The sequence below is a fragment of the Amphiura filiformis genome, chromosome 4 (genome assembly GCF_039555335.1).
Source record: "Amphiura filiformis chromosome 4, Afil_fr2py, whole genome shotgun sequence".
Taxonomy (NCBI): Eukaryota; Metazoa; Echinodermata; class Ophiuroidea; order Amphilepidida; family Amphiuridae; genus Amphiura; species Amphiura filiformis.
In genome coordinates this window covers 34,515,727-34,535,015 of record NC_092631.1, presented here as the reverse complement: position 1 = coordinate 34,535,015, position 19,289 = coordinate 34,515,727, and the positions used below count along the sequence as shown (strand labels likewise).

At 37.1% G+C, this 19,289-nt stretch overlaps 1 protein-coding gene and 1 long non-coding RNA gene across 2 annotated transcripts; both read right to left on the bottom strand.

The window, feature by feature from the left end:
• Positions 1-5,848: 5,848 nt before the first annotated feature.
• On the bottom strand, positions 5,849-13,339 carry LOC140150155 (medium-chain acyl-CoA ligase ACSF2, mitochondrial-like). Its single transcript, XM_072172159.1, has 10 exons — positions 13,309-13,339; positions 12,103-12,173; positions 11,793-11,894; positions 10,278-10,426; positions 9,797-9,851; positions 7,314-7,400; positions 6,863-6,915; positions 6,619-6,676; positions 6,383-6,454; positions 5,849-5,949 (listed from the first exon to the last, which is right to left on the bottom strand). Exons 1-10 carry the CDS (start codon positions 13,337-13,339, stop codon positions 5,899-5,901), a joined length of 729 nt encoding a protein of 242 aa, XP_072028260.1. The 3' UTR covers positions 5,849-5,898.
• A 4,333-nt stretch (positions 13,340-17,672) lies between these two features.
• Positions 17,673-18,441, bottom strand: LOC140149799 (uncharacterized). Its single transcript, XR_011858733.1, has 3 exons — positions 18,418-18,441; positions 18,056-18,168; positions 17,673-17,710 (listed from the first exon to the last, which is right to left on the bottom strand). It is a non-coding gene; the product is annotated as an uncharacterized lncRNA (long non-coding RNA).
• Between the last annotated feature and the right edge of the window lie 848 nt (positions 18,442-19,289).

Here is a 19,289-nt window from a genome sequence, read left to right as displayed (position 1 = left end):
TTTTTCCAAATTTACCAATTCTCTAAATACCCCAATGGGCAGTGTATGTAATTGGTTACCGCGAAGTAAAAGAATCCTAAGTCTACTTAAACCACTGAAATGTTCAGCAGTCAACTTCTTTATTTCATTATAATGCAGGTACAGCTGTTCCAGATTTATCAAATCTTGAAAGATATCATCGGGTATTGAAATCACGAAATTGTTATTTAGCTGTAGTAATTTAAGGTTGCTCATACCTTGAAGCATATCCATCTCTAGATCTGACATCTGATTGTTATCAAGGAACAGATGTTCCAACGTCTTCAAATCTTGAAATATGTCATGAGGTACTGTGCTTAACCAATTCTTATCAAGTCGCAGTATTTGGAGATTGTACAAGCCCTGGAATGATTCTACTCCCAATTCTGCTATCTGATTTTTACGAAGATTAAGTTGTGTCAAATACGGCAACCTCCAAAATGTTTTGGGATTAAGCAAAAGCAGACGATTATTCTCCAGATTCAATACCTCTAAATATTTCAAGTTTTGAAAACAGTTGCCAGACACTTGCACAATGTAATTTTCTGATAAATCTAAATGGGTTGTGTAAACTGGGTAAGTGGTCACAGCCGTGTTGTTTTGACCATGTGCGCAGTCTTCATACACTACTTCTCTGGTACCAAGATAAGCTGCACAATTTATAGGAATTTTTAGCTTACAGTTATCGATAAATTGTGGATCACACACAACTTTGTTGTTGTACCCTTTAACATTACTACAACGCTTTCTACTTACTCTGTTACCATGGTGATCTTTTTGGACATTTTCTTCGTCAGAGCATCCAAATAAGTTATCATAAGTGCGTGCCACACCTATGTAAAGACTTGCCTTACCTTGCAAATTAACTGTGAAATTTGACTCGAACAATGTTAAACTACACGTTTCTGGTTGTACATTGAATACTACATACTTATACATACAGTCTTCTACGTGTCCATTTTGTTCGATATAAAGGAACGTCGGTTCTGCAGAGTCATTATATCCGTATATTTGTAGCTCAACCAGGGTTCCTTGAAATGCGGTCACTTGAAGAACACATGTGTGATCAACGCTCCCGTTGAAGAAAACTCCTTCGGTCTCGACATGGTTATCAACAAAACATGGGTTTGTTTCATTGAGAGGCACATCCCAAAGTGGTTCAACTAACAACTGAGCTGCAACGATGATTCCATTCATCACTGTGTTGTTGATAAAAGACAGTGTCATGATAATGACAGAAAGTTTAAGGACGAGACAGAACCAATCACGTTTACTAGCCATTTCGATCTGGTTGCCTTCAGATCGCTATGGAAGAGATGATATCAGTCATATCCCAAATATCGAACATCGAATTAATCTTCAGAAAAAATGCAGATTTTGAAGTTTATCAGTGTTCATGTCCATTTGTTTGCTGTTCAAGTAAATGCAGATTATGAGATCATAAAAGTTTTTTTTTTCAAGAATTACGGAAGAAAATCATAGCTTGTCATAGAGAACATGACAATGGCCCATAGAAGTATTTATTCAGAGCAAATCCGGAATATCAAATACACTGTATACTTATTTTCGTTCTTACAATGCTTAACAGACCACGAGTACCTTTCTGTAACCACACGTTCGGAGACGATAAACTTTACTTAATTTAATAAACAACCAGGAAATTCAAAACAAAATATGACTCAGTTCATTTCACCACTCTTGCATCATTGTACTTCATCCTCAACTGCTCGGTAGAAAGTTGGTTAAGTTCGTTGAACTGCTAAGAGAAGTAACCGATACCGTTCTGTTCATGCAGGACAAGTGCTCTTCTGCCCACAATTGGCAATACAAATGGCGAAAATATGGTAATCGTATAAACGGTAACGCTGATGCTATTTGACTCATGGGCATATCATACAAAAACGATATTCTGTCGGTAGTTGAAATCAATGTAGATAGATGGTTGTTCACTGGAAATGGAACTCAACAATTATCCAAGAAAAAACCTTTTTCAGCACAAGCATGCTATGTGCTCTTCCGCCAATTATTTTCCATATAATATCAATATAACTGAAACGGTGAAAAAGATGGAAATAACGAGAAGGCTGTCGCAGGCTATCGCTAGTTAAATCAATATACATCAATGTTCACTGGAAATAGAACTCAACAACCAAGAAAATAGTTTTGAAATCCATCTTATTTAGGCGCTTTGTCTATAACCTCATCTAGAAATTCACAATCAGATCATCTAAAATATCTCGAGTCATCTGTCCGACATGTCGGTGGTATTTTACGACAAGCTAGGTACTTTTCAACTAACGAGTCATTGAAGTACAGTGTTTTATGAGGCTGGTATTTGACAGAAAGTAGTTGGACGGAACGAATCATAAACGTGCACATCGACATAACAAAACGAATTTACATCCTCTATCACTAACGTTTGATATATATAAATATCCCGGTCGTAATTCTGATTGGGCGAGCGTGAGTTGGGCGAGTCTATTTTTCCCCTAGTCTAAATTTCTGATTTTTTAAAATTTGATTAAAATAAATACGTTTGTTTCTTGTATGTTTACTAAATTGCTGTTAAATATAATACACATCACAATATGTGACCTTACACTACGAATGAGCCGTAAATGTCCTAAATTAAATTCTGAGTTACAGTGTAAAATGTGCATGAAGGTCGTATTATAGGTACCTCAAGTTAGTGCTATAATTGTATCTCATTTTGACAGCGTTAGTCAAACACATTTTAAACCAATCAATAATCCTATTGCTGAAGAGGCTAATATTGGCTTCTATCTATCTCTATAGAATTTTTAAATATCTCTAGTCTTTGTTTGCTTTGGCTAAATCCTGTTCAAGTGGTGGGTTTACTTACAAAGCATTGTATTTTGTCTAGGTATGTATAACCAACAATATTAACATTGAGAGGACATTCCTGAAACTCGTTAGCTTGGGGTTGATTCGAAATGACCGCCAATTATGACTGACTGTTTGATATTTATTACCAGCAATGTGGGAAAAGAGACACATGTAGAACCGAAAAAGGTATACCATTTTGGAAAAGAAGTACAATTCAACAATATCGTTGAAGTCAAAGGATATACCATTTTAAAGCTTATGATATATCACAGATGCAGTTATAAAAGCCTTTGCAAGTCCATACTTTGACCCAGTATTTCTTAAACACATCAGAGCAACTGGCCTTATTATACTCTAATCCCACATGGCTTACATTCTTGGTTACATTTTGCCTATACATTGAAAATATCCTAATATTCTTTAGACTAATGTCTTTTGCACTTTTCCATTTACATTAGTGTGGTGTGTGTTTTAATCAATTGCTCAAAATTAGCTCACAGACATAAAGATATGATATTAGTAGGTTACCCCCTTTACCTACCAATATTAACCCATTAGCTTAGCCATTGAATTCAATACTAAACTAATTTAGTATAAACTGTGTTGCCTTTTTTAAAAAGACAATTCTTGTTTTTTTTTTAAATTTTACTTACAATTTTCGAATTTTATTATAAATATTATGATTTATGACACCAAATAGCATTTAGCATGATTTTAGATAGTAAATTGTGTATGAAGTGAAAAATATCATGGAACAAAAGAATAGAAGTATTAAAACTTGCTGATAACAGATACTACGTGATCCTAATTGGATTTTACCTTGCACTTGGAATAGAAAAGTTGTGTTAAGTTGTTTTAAAATAGCTTATAAATCAATAACACTTGATGCTATTTCTCAAAAATTCGTTATTTCTGAGGTTGTTTTAAAGCCACGTGCTGCTCAAAATGCATTAAATCTAAAAGCTTTGGTAAGAAAGAGATAATTCACATATCGGAAAAGGACTAACATAATGAAAGGTCTCTATACAAAAACGATTCTTTTATAAACCATCATGCGCAGTTTCCACCTCGATACACCTGAAGTGCCCCCTTCATTCAATCAGAATTTTATTTATATCAAACGAAAGCTAACACTTCCCCTAAAAACACCTTTTAGTCACTAGGTCAACAGATAACACAATATTCAATGTTATAGCAAGGCGATTGTGGAAAATCTGTTGAAAACACATCTTTGACGAAAATGTAGGTGTTAAAAGTCAAAACCTTACGTGTTCCTTACAATATTTTTCAAATTTTATGTCATTAAATGAAAAAGCACACTTATATATAGATATTGTCCATATACTAGAGTCACTAGAATGAACAATGGTCAATTTTCTTTATATTGCAAATCTTGTGCAAAAAGTTACTATTTGTCATACGGTTGTAAATTCAATGAACTATGACTTTTAAAAAAAGAGCGCTTACAAATTGATATGGTATGGAAGCTTAACTGGCGTTTTTCGATTTTCTTGTGTCTATTTTGATTGACACAGTGGACGTGAGTGTCGAAATTCTTTGTCTGCAACAATTACTTAAAGTTTACTTGTAAAACCTTTACTTTCTAAAAGTGCCTAGTTTGATTGACACGGTTGATGTGAGAGTCGAAATTCTTTATCTGCAACCATTTAAAGCTATTTTTAAAATCAAGCATTGCCCTTTATTTAACGAGAATCTTATTCATTAAGGGGTCGGCCAAGGTTTGAACAATTTTACCAACAATGGACGAGGAGTCTCCCCTGTTAACCGTGAATTTTTGCCTAGAAATAATGGATCACAGGTACAAAATTGATGGGGGGGGGGGGAAGTGAAACGTAGAGGAGGCGTTACAGAAATCAGGAGGGTGAAAGTGCATAGGAACAATGCCGGAAACTACGTCACGCTATTGTTCGACTTAAACTACATCATTTTTAACCCCTTCCGTTTCCGTTTATACAGCTTTAGTCTCCTCCACCTTCGCAACACGGTACGTGGAGTGACTGGAATCACAATGACAGCGGAGGAGAATACTAGCTGGTCAGACAATTTAATTCTATCACGCATATAATACCTGAACAATCACCGTCATTTGATCGATTTACTACAGAATATATTGTATACACAAAATATAATTTTAAAATTGTAAACCTGTTAACTTATATACTTGTGTACTAAAGTATAAGGACACGTGAATAAAATCATGTAGAAGACAAAATGGCCGCTAATCCGCCTATTGTCTAGACTTAAACTACATCTTCCGGTTTGTTACGTAATACTAGGATGCCATGCCCTGCAGAAATGCATCTCCTTCAGGTTTGTCGTCATTGTCAACACCACTTAGGGCCTACCTCCTGGTACATATTTTTTGTGTGTCATGAGACCACATCGGACATACCAAATGGCTTTTCTGAAAACGAGGAATATCCTTTTGATATGAAATAATTTTTGATTTTTTGTTGTTGTTGAAATTCGGTGTATAATACAAATTTTATGTCAAATTTTTAAAAATTGATATTTTCGATATTTTTTATTTACAGTTCTCGAAGTAAATTTTATAAATCTAATGATATGTACTTAAACTGCACGTTACCTAGGAAACATTACAGCATAGGTTGTGGTCAATAGGCTGTAATAGAGATTAAATCGTTTAAATCGGAACATTTTTAATCTTGTACCTGTGTGGCTAAACAAAATGACCACGACCCAAAATGTGACCTTTTTGCTTGTAACTCGAGAACGGTATGTCACAGGTAGGTCAAACTATACCTTTTCTGAATCCTTGCAATGAGAGAAATAATTTGGTCTGCTTGTCAACCAGATTTGAGCAACTTTGAAATTTGACCACTGTGTTGACCTTAATCCTTGAATATGGCCGGAGTGCCGGTAATTATTTTTGTTAACATCTTGAATGTGTTGTCCTGGGAGGTCATCATTAAATTCAGTTTTGTAATTATCATCATAAATCTAGTGTTAATTATGACTCATTTATACATTTCTCTTGACAATTTCTCAGTCCTATAATCCAAGTATTGTTTTAGCTTGTTCAGCAATCTTCCTTCTGTTAAACTGGAAAAAACGCACAGATAGATAATAATCATTTTTAGTCAAATTATTGTGTTCCAGTTGAGGGTCTATAAAAAATGATATTTAATTATTGTCGGTTTTGACAATCACACTTGTCTTTGCACGGAGCAACCATTTAAACAAAGACATGCGTATTTCAATATAGATGAGTTGACTTCTGACGTCATTGTCTGGTAGTATGCGCGCGCATTATCACAATTCGCATTGTTCCTTGACTGGCAGTATGCAAGAACATCATATTTTGTTCAGGGCTCTTGCTTATAATTAAAACTCCCGCCACGTCACAATAAGGCTATTGAACAGTGTAGTATAGTTGTATGCACTTCGCTCAAGCATATCGATATACCAGTCCCTTGTCTTTGTTGATAAAAATTGAGATCAATTCATATATACGTTGAGTATAAAGATTACTTACTTTGCCCGTCTCCGTTGTTGGAAAGGCATCCTCCATGAAGAGTATGTACTTTGGAACAAGAAAATCGGATACCTAAAAACAAGAAGATGATTACATCAAAAAATAGAATTATCATTTTAAACATCATCACGCTCCATTGTTCATACATTTAAATATTACTATATTATACATGCGCACATTTCCAGTTTTTAGTGTTTATATTTGTTTTAGTATATTTTTGTCTAAAACTGACCCACCTTGCCTCTGCAAAATTCCTTCAACTCATCTGAGGTAACTTTGGCAAGAGGATGACGTCTGAAAAAAAATGATGAAATAAATAATATATAAAAAAAGTAAATAAAGCAAACAAATTATAACATGAACATTTATTATTGATATCCATAGCAAGAAAATGATCATGGATGTTCATCGGTTTAAATACATACTATGTATAATTTATAATAAATATGATTGAGCAATTCTTAAACGTCTTTTTTTTACCTGATACAGGCGCACACTTCTTCAGAAGTCCGCTCATCAGGAACTCCTACAACCTAATTGAACAAAATTCGACATTAAAATGTAGCTCAAATGCAGGACAAAAGATGATGGGTGTTGTTATAAAGGAGTGAAATTCGGGGGAGGGAGGAAATTGTGTGAGTTTATAGTCAAGAGACAAAATTTTGGGAATCTTGAATTACTTTCAACCAGATTTACTGAATTATTGCATTACTATAGGAGGTTTAACATTAGGCGTAATCATCATGATTTACGCATGGAGACGAAATCCAGATTATACCACAAAGCACTCTTATTATACCTGTAACATGACTGACGTGATTCGCCGAGAGCTTTGCACTGAAAATACAGCGACAACGTCGCCCTCTACCGTTAGTACCATACAAAGGGCAGTTTATAGTTATGTAATGTTCGTAATTATGCAACTTCTTACCATGACATTACTGACTGCAGGATGTTCGTCTAAGACTTTCTCCAAGTTACCAGGCGCTATGTTGATCCCTTCTTTGATGATGCGTTCCTGTATAAAGATTTAATGATCTCGAATTCTGAACTGGTTTTAAAGGCTACACACCTATACACACTTCCAAACACCTACCAACATATGGGTGGTAAGTTGCCATTTGGTCTAATACCATTTAGTCTAATACCCATTTCGTCTACATCCATTTGATCTAAACCCACAATAATCATTTGAACCAATAACCATTTTGTCTGATAAACTTTTCGACCAAAAATCATTTAATCTAATAATCAATAAGTCTAAAATCATTAATCCAATAACCATTTGGTCTAATAACCATCTGGTCTATGAAGTCTAATAGCCATTTGGTTTAATACCCATTTGATGTACAAACTATTTGGTCTAACAAGCATTTAGTCTACGAACCAATTGGCCTACCAACCGATTTGTCTAATAGCACGTGTGAGGCTATGTAGGGGCAGGGGTTACCCTGGTTTTAAGGAGGGCGCATCTGCCCTAGGGGTTCCATAGACAATATAATAGGCTTATGTGGTATTCCACATAACTCTTATGTGCATATGACAAAACCAGGAAAACCAACTTTGTTTTAATGTTAGAATTGTAAAGAAGAACAAATGGCCCGGCAAAATACCCGCAGGCCGCATGTCTTATTCTTCTTCATTATAAACAATAAAATAAATACTAATTCAACTGAAAATTTCGGGGAAATTATGCATAAGATTTGATAAATGTAGTACGTACGGTTCTTTTACAAGCGTTCGTCTCATTACACATTCTTGTCTCATTACAACTCGTTATTAGACTATACGATTGTTAGACCAAACAGTTATTAGACCAAATGGTTATTAGACCAAATGGTAACTAGTCTATGTGGTTAGTCATGTTAGTAGACATACTGGTTATTGGGCCAAACAACATTAGACTAAATGTACATTAGACTATATGATTATCAGTTTATTAGTTGTAATTAGCCTCTCGAATAGCCCAATTGTACATGTTGTATACAGACCAAAATGGGTACTAAAAGAAATGGCAATAGACTCCAACATACACACCCCTAGGCATCCCTATATACAGAACTATTATAGTCAGATGATAGATTTCTAATGCTTAAAGATTCAAGGGGCAACTTCTACCTAGGGCATGAAAATACCAAACACAAAATGAAAATTAGCAATCATAATAAAAACACTCTATTTAAGTGAACAACTTGTTTGTGAAGATGACTATGAATGGGCTTTCGATGGAAAGCGGGAGGTTGTTCCAAACCATACAAAGTTACAGATAAATCCCCGGGGGCACTCAACTTTGGAAGTGACGGGTATGTGCCTACCGGAGTCGCGAAGTAGGGGCCTATCGGGTACAAAGCGATATTTTAAAAAAGGGGTCATTGGGTAAAAAAAAAAAAAAAAAGGGGTCATTGGGTACAATATTTTGAAAAAAGGGGTCATCGAGTATAAGATTTAAAAAAGGGTCATCGGGTAGAAAATTTTGAAAAAATGGAGCAAAATTTTGAAAATTTCGGCATAATTTTGAAAATTTCGGCATAATTTTGAAAAAAATTGAGCAAAATTTGACAGTTTCGGCATTTTTTTGTTCCATTTTGATGATGCTATTCTAGAAAAAAAAGGGGTCATTGGGTAGCCTCAACCAAAAAAAGGGGGTCATTGGGTAGCCACAACTAAAAAATAGGGGGGTCATCGGGTATGGCTTTTAAAAAAGGGGGTCATCGGGTATAGTCGACTTCAAAAGAGGGGGCCTATTGACAGGCACATACCGTCACTTCCAAAGTTGAGTGCCCCCCGGGGATAAATCCTATACAACGATTTGTTTTACAGCTTAGTATCATGTCATTGGATGAACGAAGGTTACCTGTGGAATGAGCATTGTACAATGTTATATGGAATGGTATCTGATGAAAGATCATGAGACCGCAAAATAATTGATGTATCAGTTATTGTCACCCTATATCCTAAACAAAGACGGATATGTCATAATCAAAACTTGCATCCAATAGCTGCAACTTTTAGCTCGAATTTAGGACCTCATTCGTTGAAATCGGTTAAGAAATAAAGACACGGTGATCCCAAATGCCAAGGAAGATGCAAATTCAAAAGATGCAGATCCATTGGATGCCATATTGATTTGTACAAAGAGCGTTCTCTAACAACAGAACGAGCGCCGTGCTTTCCATTGAAAAACAAAGCAACTTTGATTTCGTCCCTTCATTGGGTTCTCGACCACCGTTTCTTTATATTCTCAACCGATTCCGATTTCATCAATTGTGGTCTTAAAGTAAAGCTAAAGGGTGCACGTAATGAGACGTAATGGCTGCTTGTTTTAATTTTGTCTTTGGTTTGGATATACAGGGGTGAACATAACTGGTACCTTTTTTCTTTTGTGGTCTGTATTGTGTTAAATTTGTACATTACCGCTTTTCTTCCGACAACCCGAAGGTACCCACTTTCATCTAATGTTCCCAAGTCCCTAAAATGTTAAATGAATAAAACATTAACAGAATTAGACTTAGACTTATTGGATTCATTAGAGAATGGAAACAAAAAATGATCCTGATTTTGACACAATTTGACGTTTGTCTAAGAACTTGAAATACTTTTTCCAAACACGCTTTTTAAGCACCATGCAACTTGTTCTAGTTTATCATCGACATGCCTCATTTGCTACTCACTATCATTGATATAGCATGTGACAGTGAGTTCATGCAGCCAATTTCAGATCCTGCTATGGTTTCTTTTTAAAAATACGTAATTGTAATTTAATCACCATAATATTCAAACATCATTTGTAAAATCTGATAAAGAATAATGTGAAATAGTACAGAGCATAACTGACGTCGACACTTGAACCGAAAATCATCACGTGGAAAGGCATAAATTGTGTTATTTATCTTACCCTGTGTGGTACCATCCATTCGGTTTCTTTGCTGCTTTTGTCTTCTCTTCTTCTCCCCAGTAATATAAAAACAACGACCGACCTCTATAGCAGATTTCTCCAATCTCATTGATTGGTAGGATCTGACCGTCATCATCAATAATCTTCATCTGTTTATGGTATAGTTAGAATCATTTCATGATTTAGGCTTCTTGTTAAAAATCAATATATGTTTTAGCAAAAACTTTTAAATGTGTTACCATGCATTAGACTTCACCACGTGAGCATTGCTCCGGTTTGAATTTTCTTCTACCTCTACTGTTATAATATCGTGAAATAATGAACACTGAACACTCAAGCAAAAATACCACCAGTGGCAACTTCATAACAATCACATTGGGGTGATATCCACAACTTATTATTGTGAATTCCGCATATCGATGAATAGATGACTGCTATAAACCGTCTCTATATATTATAACCAGTTTTTGGAGAGCTGTGCAGTGCACCTTGTGGTGACAGTATATTTATCATACTCTTGTTATGTGTGCGCTCAGAGCTTGTTGACGACTGTTAAGCAGATCTAATTATTCTGGTTTTTTTTTTTTTTTTTTGGTATTTAATATGTTGATGTATTTGCCGAATGATTAAATAGATTTAAACTAAAGAAAAGTTTTTGACTACCAAATGGTTTTTGACTATCAATACAGTGGCCCTTTATAGTCATTATATACAACGTGACTGGTTTATAGTCAGTTGGGATTCGTCAGTATCATATACGGTGCATGATCATTTAGGGGTTCACTCATATATATTCATGATTAAACGATTGTTTATGCCCGAGGGCTTTAGCCCGAGGGCGTAAACAACGTTTAGTCATGAAAATATATGCGTTCATACATACGCAACATTCTGCTTGCTGTTATTTTCCTCCACAACTAAAAATACCATCATTTTATACTAAAAACTACCAGTTCCTTATCCTGTTTGAAAGTTTTTCCATCGCAAATAGTGAGAAAATATTAACATGCTCAGTCCATCGTGTTTGGACTCGCGCGAAATTCGCGTACATCATTCGCACTTTGCGTAAATAGCTCGCTTGAATACGTGCTTATATCTTACTCGTGAGCGTCCATCGATTCTAACGCGGCTTGTTTACGACCGGAAAGCCTGGCATAAACGTTGTTCATATATACGCGCTATATAACGGCGCGCGTGATTGGTCGAGAGCCGGACATAAACAACCTTTATGCCCGGTGACCCGGATGTGCGATCGCGGGGTAGGGAAAACGAAGGAAATTCGGCTTTTAATGATTCGTGATTTTTAATCACAAAATGTTCTGGTATGTATGAACGGGGTTCATTCATATATTTTCATGACTAAATGTTTGTTTATGCCCTCGTACCACAACCGTTAAGTCATGAAAATATATGAATGAACCCCTAATTTATGCCAGCCTATCGACCAATCACGCATGCTGTTATATATGAAGACGAGTTATCACCCCAAGATATAATATGAAAAATGAAACTTACCTCCGAACCATCCACAGGAACGTATCCAGCGCTGTGTAGAATTTCAATCGGATCTGTGGGTGATTGCATGGCTCCAAATCCCTCTGTACCACCGTATCCTAGCTACACGTACGTAAACAAATATATTTAAACAAGTGAAAAAAAAAGACAAGTGTTTTGGCAAAAAGTTGTGCTGTCTCATAATATTTGAAGACATAATGACCAAAACGTATGTTAACCTGCAACCTGACTTTTACTTCGCGCCCACTTAACAACCTTTGGGTATTGAACATCAAGTATTATTTATGTATAGTTGTGGGAATTAACATACCAATAAATGTTTAGTGATCTTTGTGGCTCTTTGGCGTAATGAATTAGGAATGATGCTGCCACCTGCTATACCTGTATAAATGAAAGGTATCAAAATATGTTCAAACAAAATAATTTAGAGTGATCATTCGACCTCTCTCAATGAGGATTATCAGACGCGGAAACACAACTCTGGTACCCCAGGGTGGCACCTTCAGGAGTGGGGATGAGGTACCATCAAAGAACAGTTTGCAAATAAGAGGGTAGGACTTACGCACCATTAGATATTATTGGGGAGGCTAGGGACTTTTTTGAAAAATATATTTTGCCTCACTGATGAGTAAAAAAAAAGACATTTTGCCTTACTGATGAGTAAAAAAAAACCCCTACCTAGCTCTGTATAAAGATATACATTAAAATTGAAGAATAAAAATACAACTGCCTACCCCCCCCCTCCCGATAATATCTAATGGTGCATCCCTTACAAAAAAAGTTTACAGTGTCCATTCTACCTGTTTCAAAGAGAATTAACAGATGCGGAAACAGAACTCCACAGAACGCCAGTGCTCCAGGGACGGCATTTTCGCTGGAGGGTAAGTGGCAGGGATTCCATCGGAGAACATTTTGCAAATAAGGACTTGCAAAATAATCATCTATTTCTAGTATATATTTTGCTACCTTTATTAATTCTGACCAAGTTTACCTACTTTTTTTGCCAAGTAGCCCGCTATAGTGATTAGACCTATACTATCACTGAGAGAACTAAATTTGCAAAGGCCAGTGTGGGCCAGTGTGAGAACAAGACCTGGTGTAAAGGCTGGTGGAAGAGCTTGTCATGCTCAGATAAAACGGTCACTATGAACATGTAATAAGCTGGTATAATTAATGAAATAAGTTCTAAGCAAGCATCTTTTTCATAGGTCGCTTACTTACCTTTTAGAAACAAAGTGTGTGGTAGGGTTACCTTAATCTGTTTATATTTTCATTACTGATTATGGTTGTGCATCACAGTTGCAAAAGGGGGGGGGGGGGGGCTAAATTTAAAAAGGTGACTCAATAAGCGATGGTCCAAAAAGGTGATCTTAAGGAAATATTACGAGGAGGGAGCCATAATACATATTATCGGTATGCAGTTTGTACAGATTGCCGTGGGTCTGGCTAAACCAGAAGTTAATGGCGCTTTTCTCCCCCCTCTCCCCCTTCTCTGCCTGTCTCTCTCAATTCTCACCACTTCTGTTTACATGCTTATGAATTAACATGTTATTGGCACGATTGAATACTCACAAGCTTGAAAAGATGAAAAATCATAATCGTCGAAATTTGGCAAACTCAAAATGTCGTTCAAGTGGTGAATGAGCATCGCGGATCCAGTAACTCTATAAAACAACGAAAACAATAATCAAGAATAACTTTGAACGATTCCTTTCATATTATGATGATTATAGAAGTCAAATCGCGTAAAGCGCTTCATGGTTTATAATTATAAGGGAGGGTGTTATAATGTAGGTTTTCGTCAAATGCATATTAAATTTACGAAAATTTGATGTGAGATCCCATTATAATTTAAGAGATTTCCGTTCACATGCACTACATTCGTACAAATCAAATTGGACAGAGTAACAGTACGTATAGAGCGAATCTAGACTACCCTAATTTAGTGGGAAAAGGTCATTGGACTTTGCTCAGAATGTCAAGCTCAAAACTACACAGACTATCAAGATCCTTTGGCCAATAGCAATTAGTCTGGTATCAATCGCCATACACATACTGTTTAGTGATTCTTCCCGTTTTAGCGATCTTTTCCATTTACTCAGCTCGTAGGGGGCCAGCGCGAGGCGCGGCCATCCCGCCAGTACTCTTGGAATAAAAACTGCCCAGAAAAAGTGGTGGTACTCAGAGACACTTGCCCAAGCAAACATAGAGGAAAACAAAAATGTTCTACGAAGTAGTGTAATGTTGAAGCAGTGGTTTATTATTTTTGTATTAAACAACGCTCTGCTTCTTTAAAATCATCTTATTGTAAAACAAATAAATATTTCTCACTCGTCCTGTACGTCTTGTCGTTGTTTCTTTCTTTCTTTCTTTCTTCCTTAAGGCCCGGTCACACTATGACGAATAGGGGTGAACGGCAAGCGACGTTAAGCTGCGAATTGCAATTTTGAATTTACCGTCACTCACCGTGTGCTGCCGTTAGTTGTCGCTGACGAATCCGTTAGCGACCGCAGACGGCCGCAATTATTCGTCGCGTTCGTCGGCAAATTTTCAACATGTTCTTTCTTTCTTTCTTTCTTTTTTTCTTTCTTTTTTTATCCTCTCTATTTTCATTTCATTTTCATTCATTCCCTTACGCTTTCTCTCTTTAAAAAAAATAGTACAACACCTCGCTTTTTGAAAATGTTCTTACCTTTCATCGTGGATAACATTTGCCAATAGTTGTGCATCGTAAGTAGGTCCCACAATGATAGTAGTATCTCCTTTAACCATGGGCAGTATGGCTCCCGCCTGTGCACCCATGCCCCCAAACGACATGATCAAGGCATACCTGGATGACTGAGTATAAAGATATGTACACATATTTGGGGACTTTAAAAATATGGCAGTCAATTTAGCACAGTTGATAGGGCAACATTCTTGAAATTTCCATGGAAAGGAACTACTGCCCAATTGTGTTTTTTTTTTTATAGCTGACGCTGGTTGCGATGGTTATGTGGGTAGACTAGGAGACTGCGCCTATATTGAGCTGCATCCATGATTGTTTGCATAATGGTTTACAAGGTGAGTCTTGGGCCGCAGTGGTAAGCAAAAATCTGTAAAAGTGTGTAGAGGCCTGTGGGTTGACGTCGTGTACTATAAAATGTAAATGTGTATGTTACATGGAATGGATACAGGTGTAAGACTATCACTTTCACAGTAGTATCATTCCGTAAGAGTAAATACGAGGTCAGTGAGTGAGAAACGGACCTACATTGTGAGGGCATTGGGTGAGAAAATTATAGCCCCACAGAATGCTCGAACATAGTCTAAATGGCTTCAAACGGCTTGGCTATTTACAAATAAGTAACAAAATCAGTGATAAATGAAAATTGCTATTCAATTTGAAAAATTAAGGTCTTTGAGTGATAGATCGAATAGAAAAAATTAGGTGACAAAGCATGTCTTGAAATTAATTAGGGGTGTTTATCGGGGTGTTTATGTGACAGAATATTTACTACAACTCACAAAATGTATGGGATTTCCGTCTGCATCTTCCTCAAATCGGGAGACAGCCTCTGGAATCATCAACACTGATCTGTGTGTATGGATCACACCTTTGGGAAATCCAGTTGAACCCTGGGGGATTAAAAATATTGGTTTGCAATTTGCGTGAGAAATGGGCAACAGACCATTAGAGTCGTAATGTCTGTCAAGATGTATCCTCGGCAGGCCGTCAAACCGAGCATATGGTGCTCGGTTGGACCCCTTCCCCGGCCGAGGATCCTTCTTATCCTCGTCAAACCAACAAAGTTGTCACGATTTCCCTAAATTAAGGCATGATTACCCTAAGTGGTGTAACCGATCTTTCTTAATTGAGGGGAAGCAATGAGGGTTATAGGGGGCATACTGATGATACTGAAGCAGGCGCAGACAACAGCCTCATGTGTACTCTTTTCGCTTCTGTTTTTGACACCTAGCATAGGCTATTCATAATAGTGTAAAAATGGTCAACACAATGGCTTCAAGTCGGCCTTCATTTTGAACAAGTTCTGACGGAGAGCATTTCCAATCATCTTGGATACCCGTACATATTTGGTTTTTAGCAAAAACTAGTGAAAAATGGTCCACGAAATACCTGCAATTTGTCTTTTATTTCAACAATTTTTCAAATATTTTCCAACAAATTTGTATACAATATAAACGCAAAATTTGGACCTTCTCAAGAGTGCACATCCACCTCAGACAAACCCTTGCGTCGCGAAAGCGCGACGCGATGGCCGTTTAGCGGCTATTTGTAAGAAATTTGGAACTCTCTCTAGTAGCACCCCCCCTTTCTGGCTCGTATTGATCCGCGTCTGATCCATGACCTGGGTTGGATGGGGTCCTGCTGTGCTGTCAGGTCAATTACCAAATTTAAAGTTGGCACCCTTTTGTCCGAAATATAAGGTACCACTGGATGAATATCTTGTCGGTAAATCAAATCAGCATCAAAAGAACAATGCGTTACGTAATCTGTTATGTCTCCATGATTATTAAAACTCCTTCTCAGCTGCGCGTGGTATTCAAGGGCGTCGCAATCCAAGGAACTGGGTCAGTTCTAGATAATTCTGTATATTGCTGCTATAAGGAAAAGCCTGTGACTTGTTTTAGAAAGTAAGTTGAGAAAGTTCTTTATAATTCTTACCGAAGTGAATGTAACGCTTATAGGATCGTCAAAATCAACTCGGTCTATAGCGTTAGTGACTGTACTTCTGTCAAATCCTTTGCCCATTTCCATGAAATCCGTCAATGAAATCATCCCTCTTAAAATTAAAAAGAGATGAAAGATCATAATAAAGCGAAATAGCAATTGAATCATTAAGATCATTCTGATATCATTTACCGATATTTCACTTTACTTAGGCCCTCTGCAATTGCAAGACGTCTGAATAATACGGCGGCTTATCGTAACGATCGCACCAGAAAACAGAACACGCGGCGTTTGTCGGACTACATAAATTTTTGATTTTAAAGACCAAACCATAGTTCTTCTGTTACCATGGTTACGTCAGACGTCGCGTTTCCTATTTTCTGCACCGATTTTTGGTTGTCCGTTGTGACCGTCCGTTACTTCCGCGCAAAATAAATAATTTTCTTATTTGGTTTATGGCTTTGTTAACTTTATGGATATTTTCTGCTGAAAATTAGACGCCGGGTTTGTCATAACGGAAAAACGCCCTTAAGATGTCGGACTCTCACCTTTAAAGTCAACATATAGTCAGACATCCTACGGGCATTTTATTGCTGCCGAAGACGTCAAAAATGTCTTTGAAAAAAGGTCCCCAAAAAAACTGAGCGGAAAAAAAACCAAACGTCGCAATGGACTACGGTAACTCGCTGCGGAGAAGTACAACACTGAAAACACCACGTCTCACGCAACGAAACAACGCCTGCAAAACGTCGGACTATATTCTAGCCGTGGACGTCTTGCAGGCGTTTTACCATTGTGACAGACGTAGCGGTTAATTTTCAGCCAACGTCTTCCGCATTGGCTAAAATTTTCGTTGCGTCTGTCGCTGCTGGATATGTCGGTAGAACGCTGCTCCACTAACACTGTTGATTTGATGACGAACAATATTATTCTGATTCACAAAATCAGTCAGAATACAATTCTGTCGGCGATGGTATTTCATGAAGTTGATCACACAGGAAATATAAGGTGTGACGTCATATTATACAGCACATATTATTTATGTGATATATCGTTATCCTTATAATACCGATAGGTTTTTCTTTGACAGCTATTTTATTACGATAATGAAAAATATAAATTCTATTTTCAAATTTATGTAGTAAAAAATGGCTATTCAGCTTGACACTAGAAAAACAAATGATAACGTATTACTCACTTGTATTGATTGCTTCCTGCGTTTATAACATGCTTCAAGCTTGGTGTGCTATAGATTTAGTAAACAGACAAAATAAATGAACAGTAGAATATCGAAGAGTAACTAGTATTCAGCAATTGATATACTGCATAATAAGTTGTAATTATGTATAATATGAACCAAGCGGCATCATCGCCGTAATTCAGCATGAAAGCACATCGCCACAACTTAGCTCTTGAAATGCATTACGCGAAAATAAAGCATATCGTCGCCCCGGGGGTCGTCGCCCTCTACAGTTAGTATTAGTTTTTGAGTTAATATTGACTTTGCATCTAGGCCTAAATTGTTACGTTTGAAAAAATAGGGAACGAAGGAAGAGGAAAGGGAGATAAAGTTTTTTCTTTTTAATCTTACATTTGGCAACTGAGATTATCGGCAGAATTTGTCAGTAACTCTGGTATAATTTGACTGGCTCTGTCACACATATCAGACGGTGATCTCATCAAAACGACGACTTTCATTCCGAGCTAGAAAGAGAGAGAACAGTGAAATTTCACGACGAATATTCGATGGTTGTTCTTTAATTTGTCTGTCGGTATGTTTGTTTGTCTTCTTCTATGCTTCTGTTATAGTTGGCAGTTAATGGATGAACCCAGCTTATGTTGTACCGTGAATATGGTTTTGCCTTCACTTTCAAAAATACGTCCTTAGTTTCAATTGAAGATGTTTTGATTATGTTGTACACATGTGATCTATTTGCGCCAGTAATACGTTACCCTTTGAATGACTTTTTGCTGAACACTCAATGGAAAGTCCATCCTCATATTAACCTTGAGGGGAAAAAAAAGAGAATTTTTATTGCACCAGATATTTTCACTAACAAACATTTTAACCAAGTCCGAGATATAGTTTGACGTTTTAGGTGCAACAAAATTATCCCACTTTACGTTTAACAGAACACAACTAATAACTCTTGCTGCAAATCGCAGCCGAGAATCGCACATCGTTGTGGAGAATAAAAACACACTCTGACTTGATTTGAAAAACATACCCCTGCCCCCTACGCCATGCACAAACCTCTCCACACACCATCCCTACACCTCGGCACATCCCACAAACACCCACCTACCGTGATAACACCAATTTGCAGTGAGGCTAGGTATGCCAGTAGCCACTCGTAATGGTTTCCACCCCAAATTCCTAGCGTATCTCCTTTCTTCAAACCAAACTTCAGCAAACCGCCAGCAAACTGCTGACTCTGTTATGATTTTTTAAAGCAAAATACGAGCGATAATTAATGGTCTAGTTTACTTTTTTTAGAAATTTGGGTGTATGATTTATCACTGGTAGAATTTTTTCACATTGTATATCGGATCGTTATGTAAATATTTAGAAATAAATGACTTTTGGGTAACAGTTAATTCAAGTGCGCACGTACATATTTAATACACATTTAAGTGGGGGAGCGTGGCCTTGCAGTTAAGGCGTTGGACTGTGTATCCAAGGGTCGAAGGTTCGAATCTGAGGTCCGCCTGTACTCCGCTGGCTCTTTGTGTCCTTGAGCAAGGCATTTCACTCTACATGCTTAGTGCTTCGGAGGGCACTTTAAGCCGTCGGTCCCGTGTACATGTATTTCTGTCATTAATGC

Excerpts from the sequence above, each read along its gene's own strand:
- LOC140150155 (XM_072172159.1), bottom strand. The coding sequence starts at position 13,339 with ATGTTAATTCATAAGCATGTAAACAGAAGTG. Across the intron at positions 9,852-10,277 it reads AATGGATGGTACCACACAGG|GGACTTGGGAACATTAGATG; the intron begins GTAAGATAAATA and ends TTAACATTTTAG. Across the intron at positions 6,455-6,618 it reads AGGAATTTTGCAGAGGCAAG|GTATCCGATTTTCTTGTTCC; the intron begins GTGGGTCAGTTT and ends TCTTGTTTTTAG.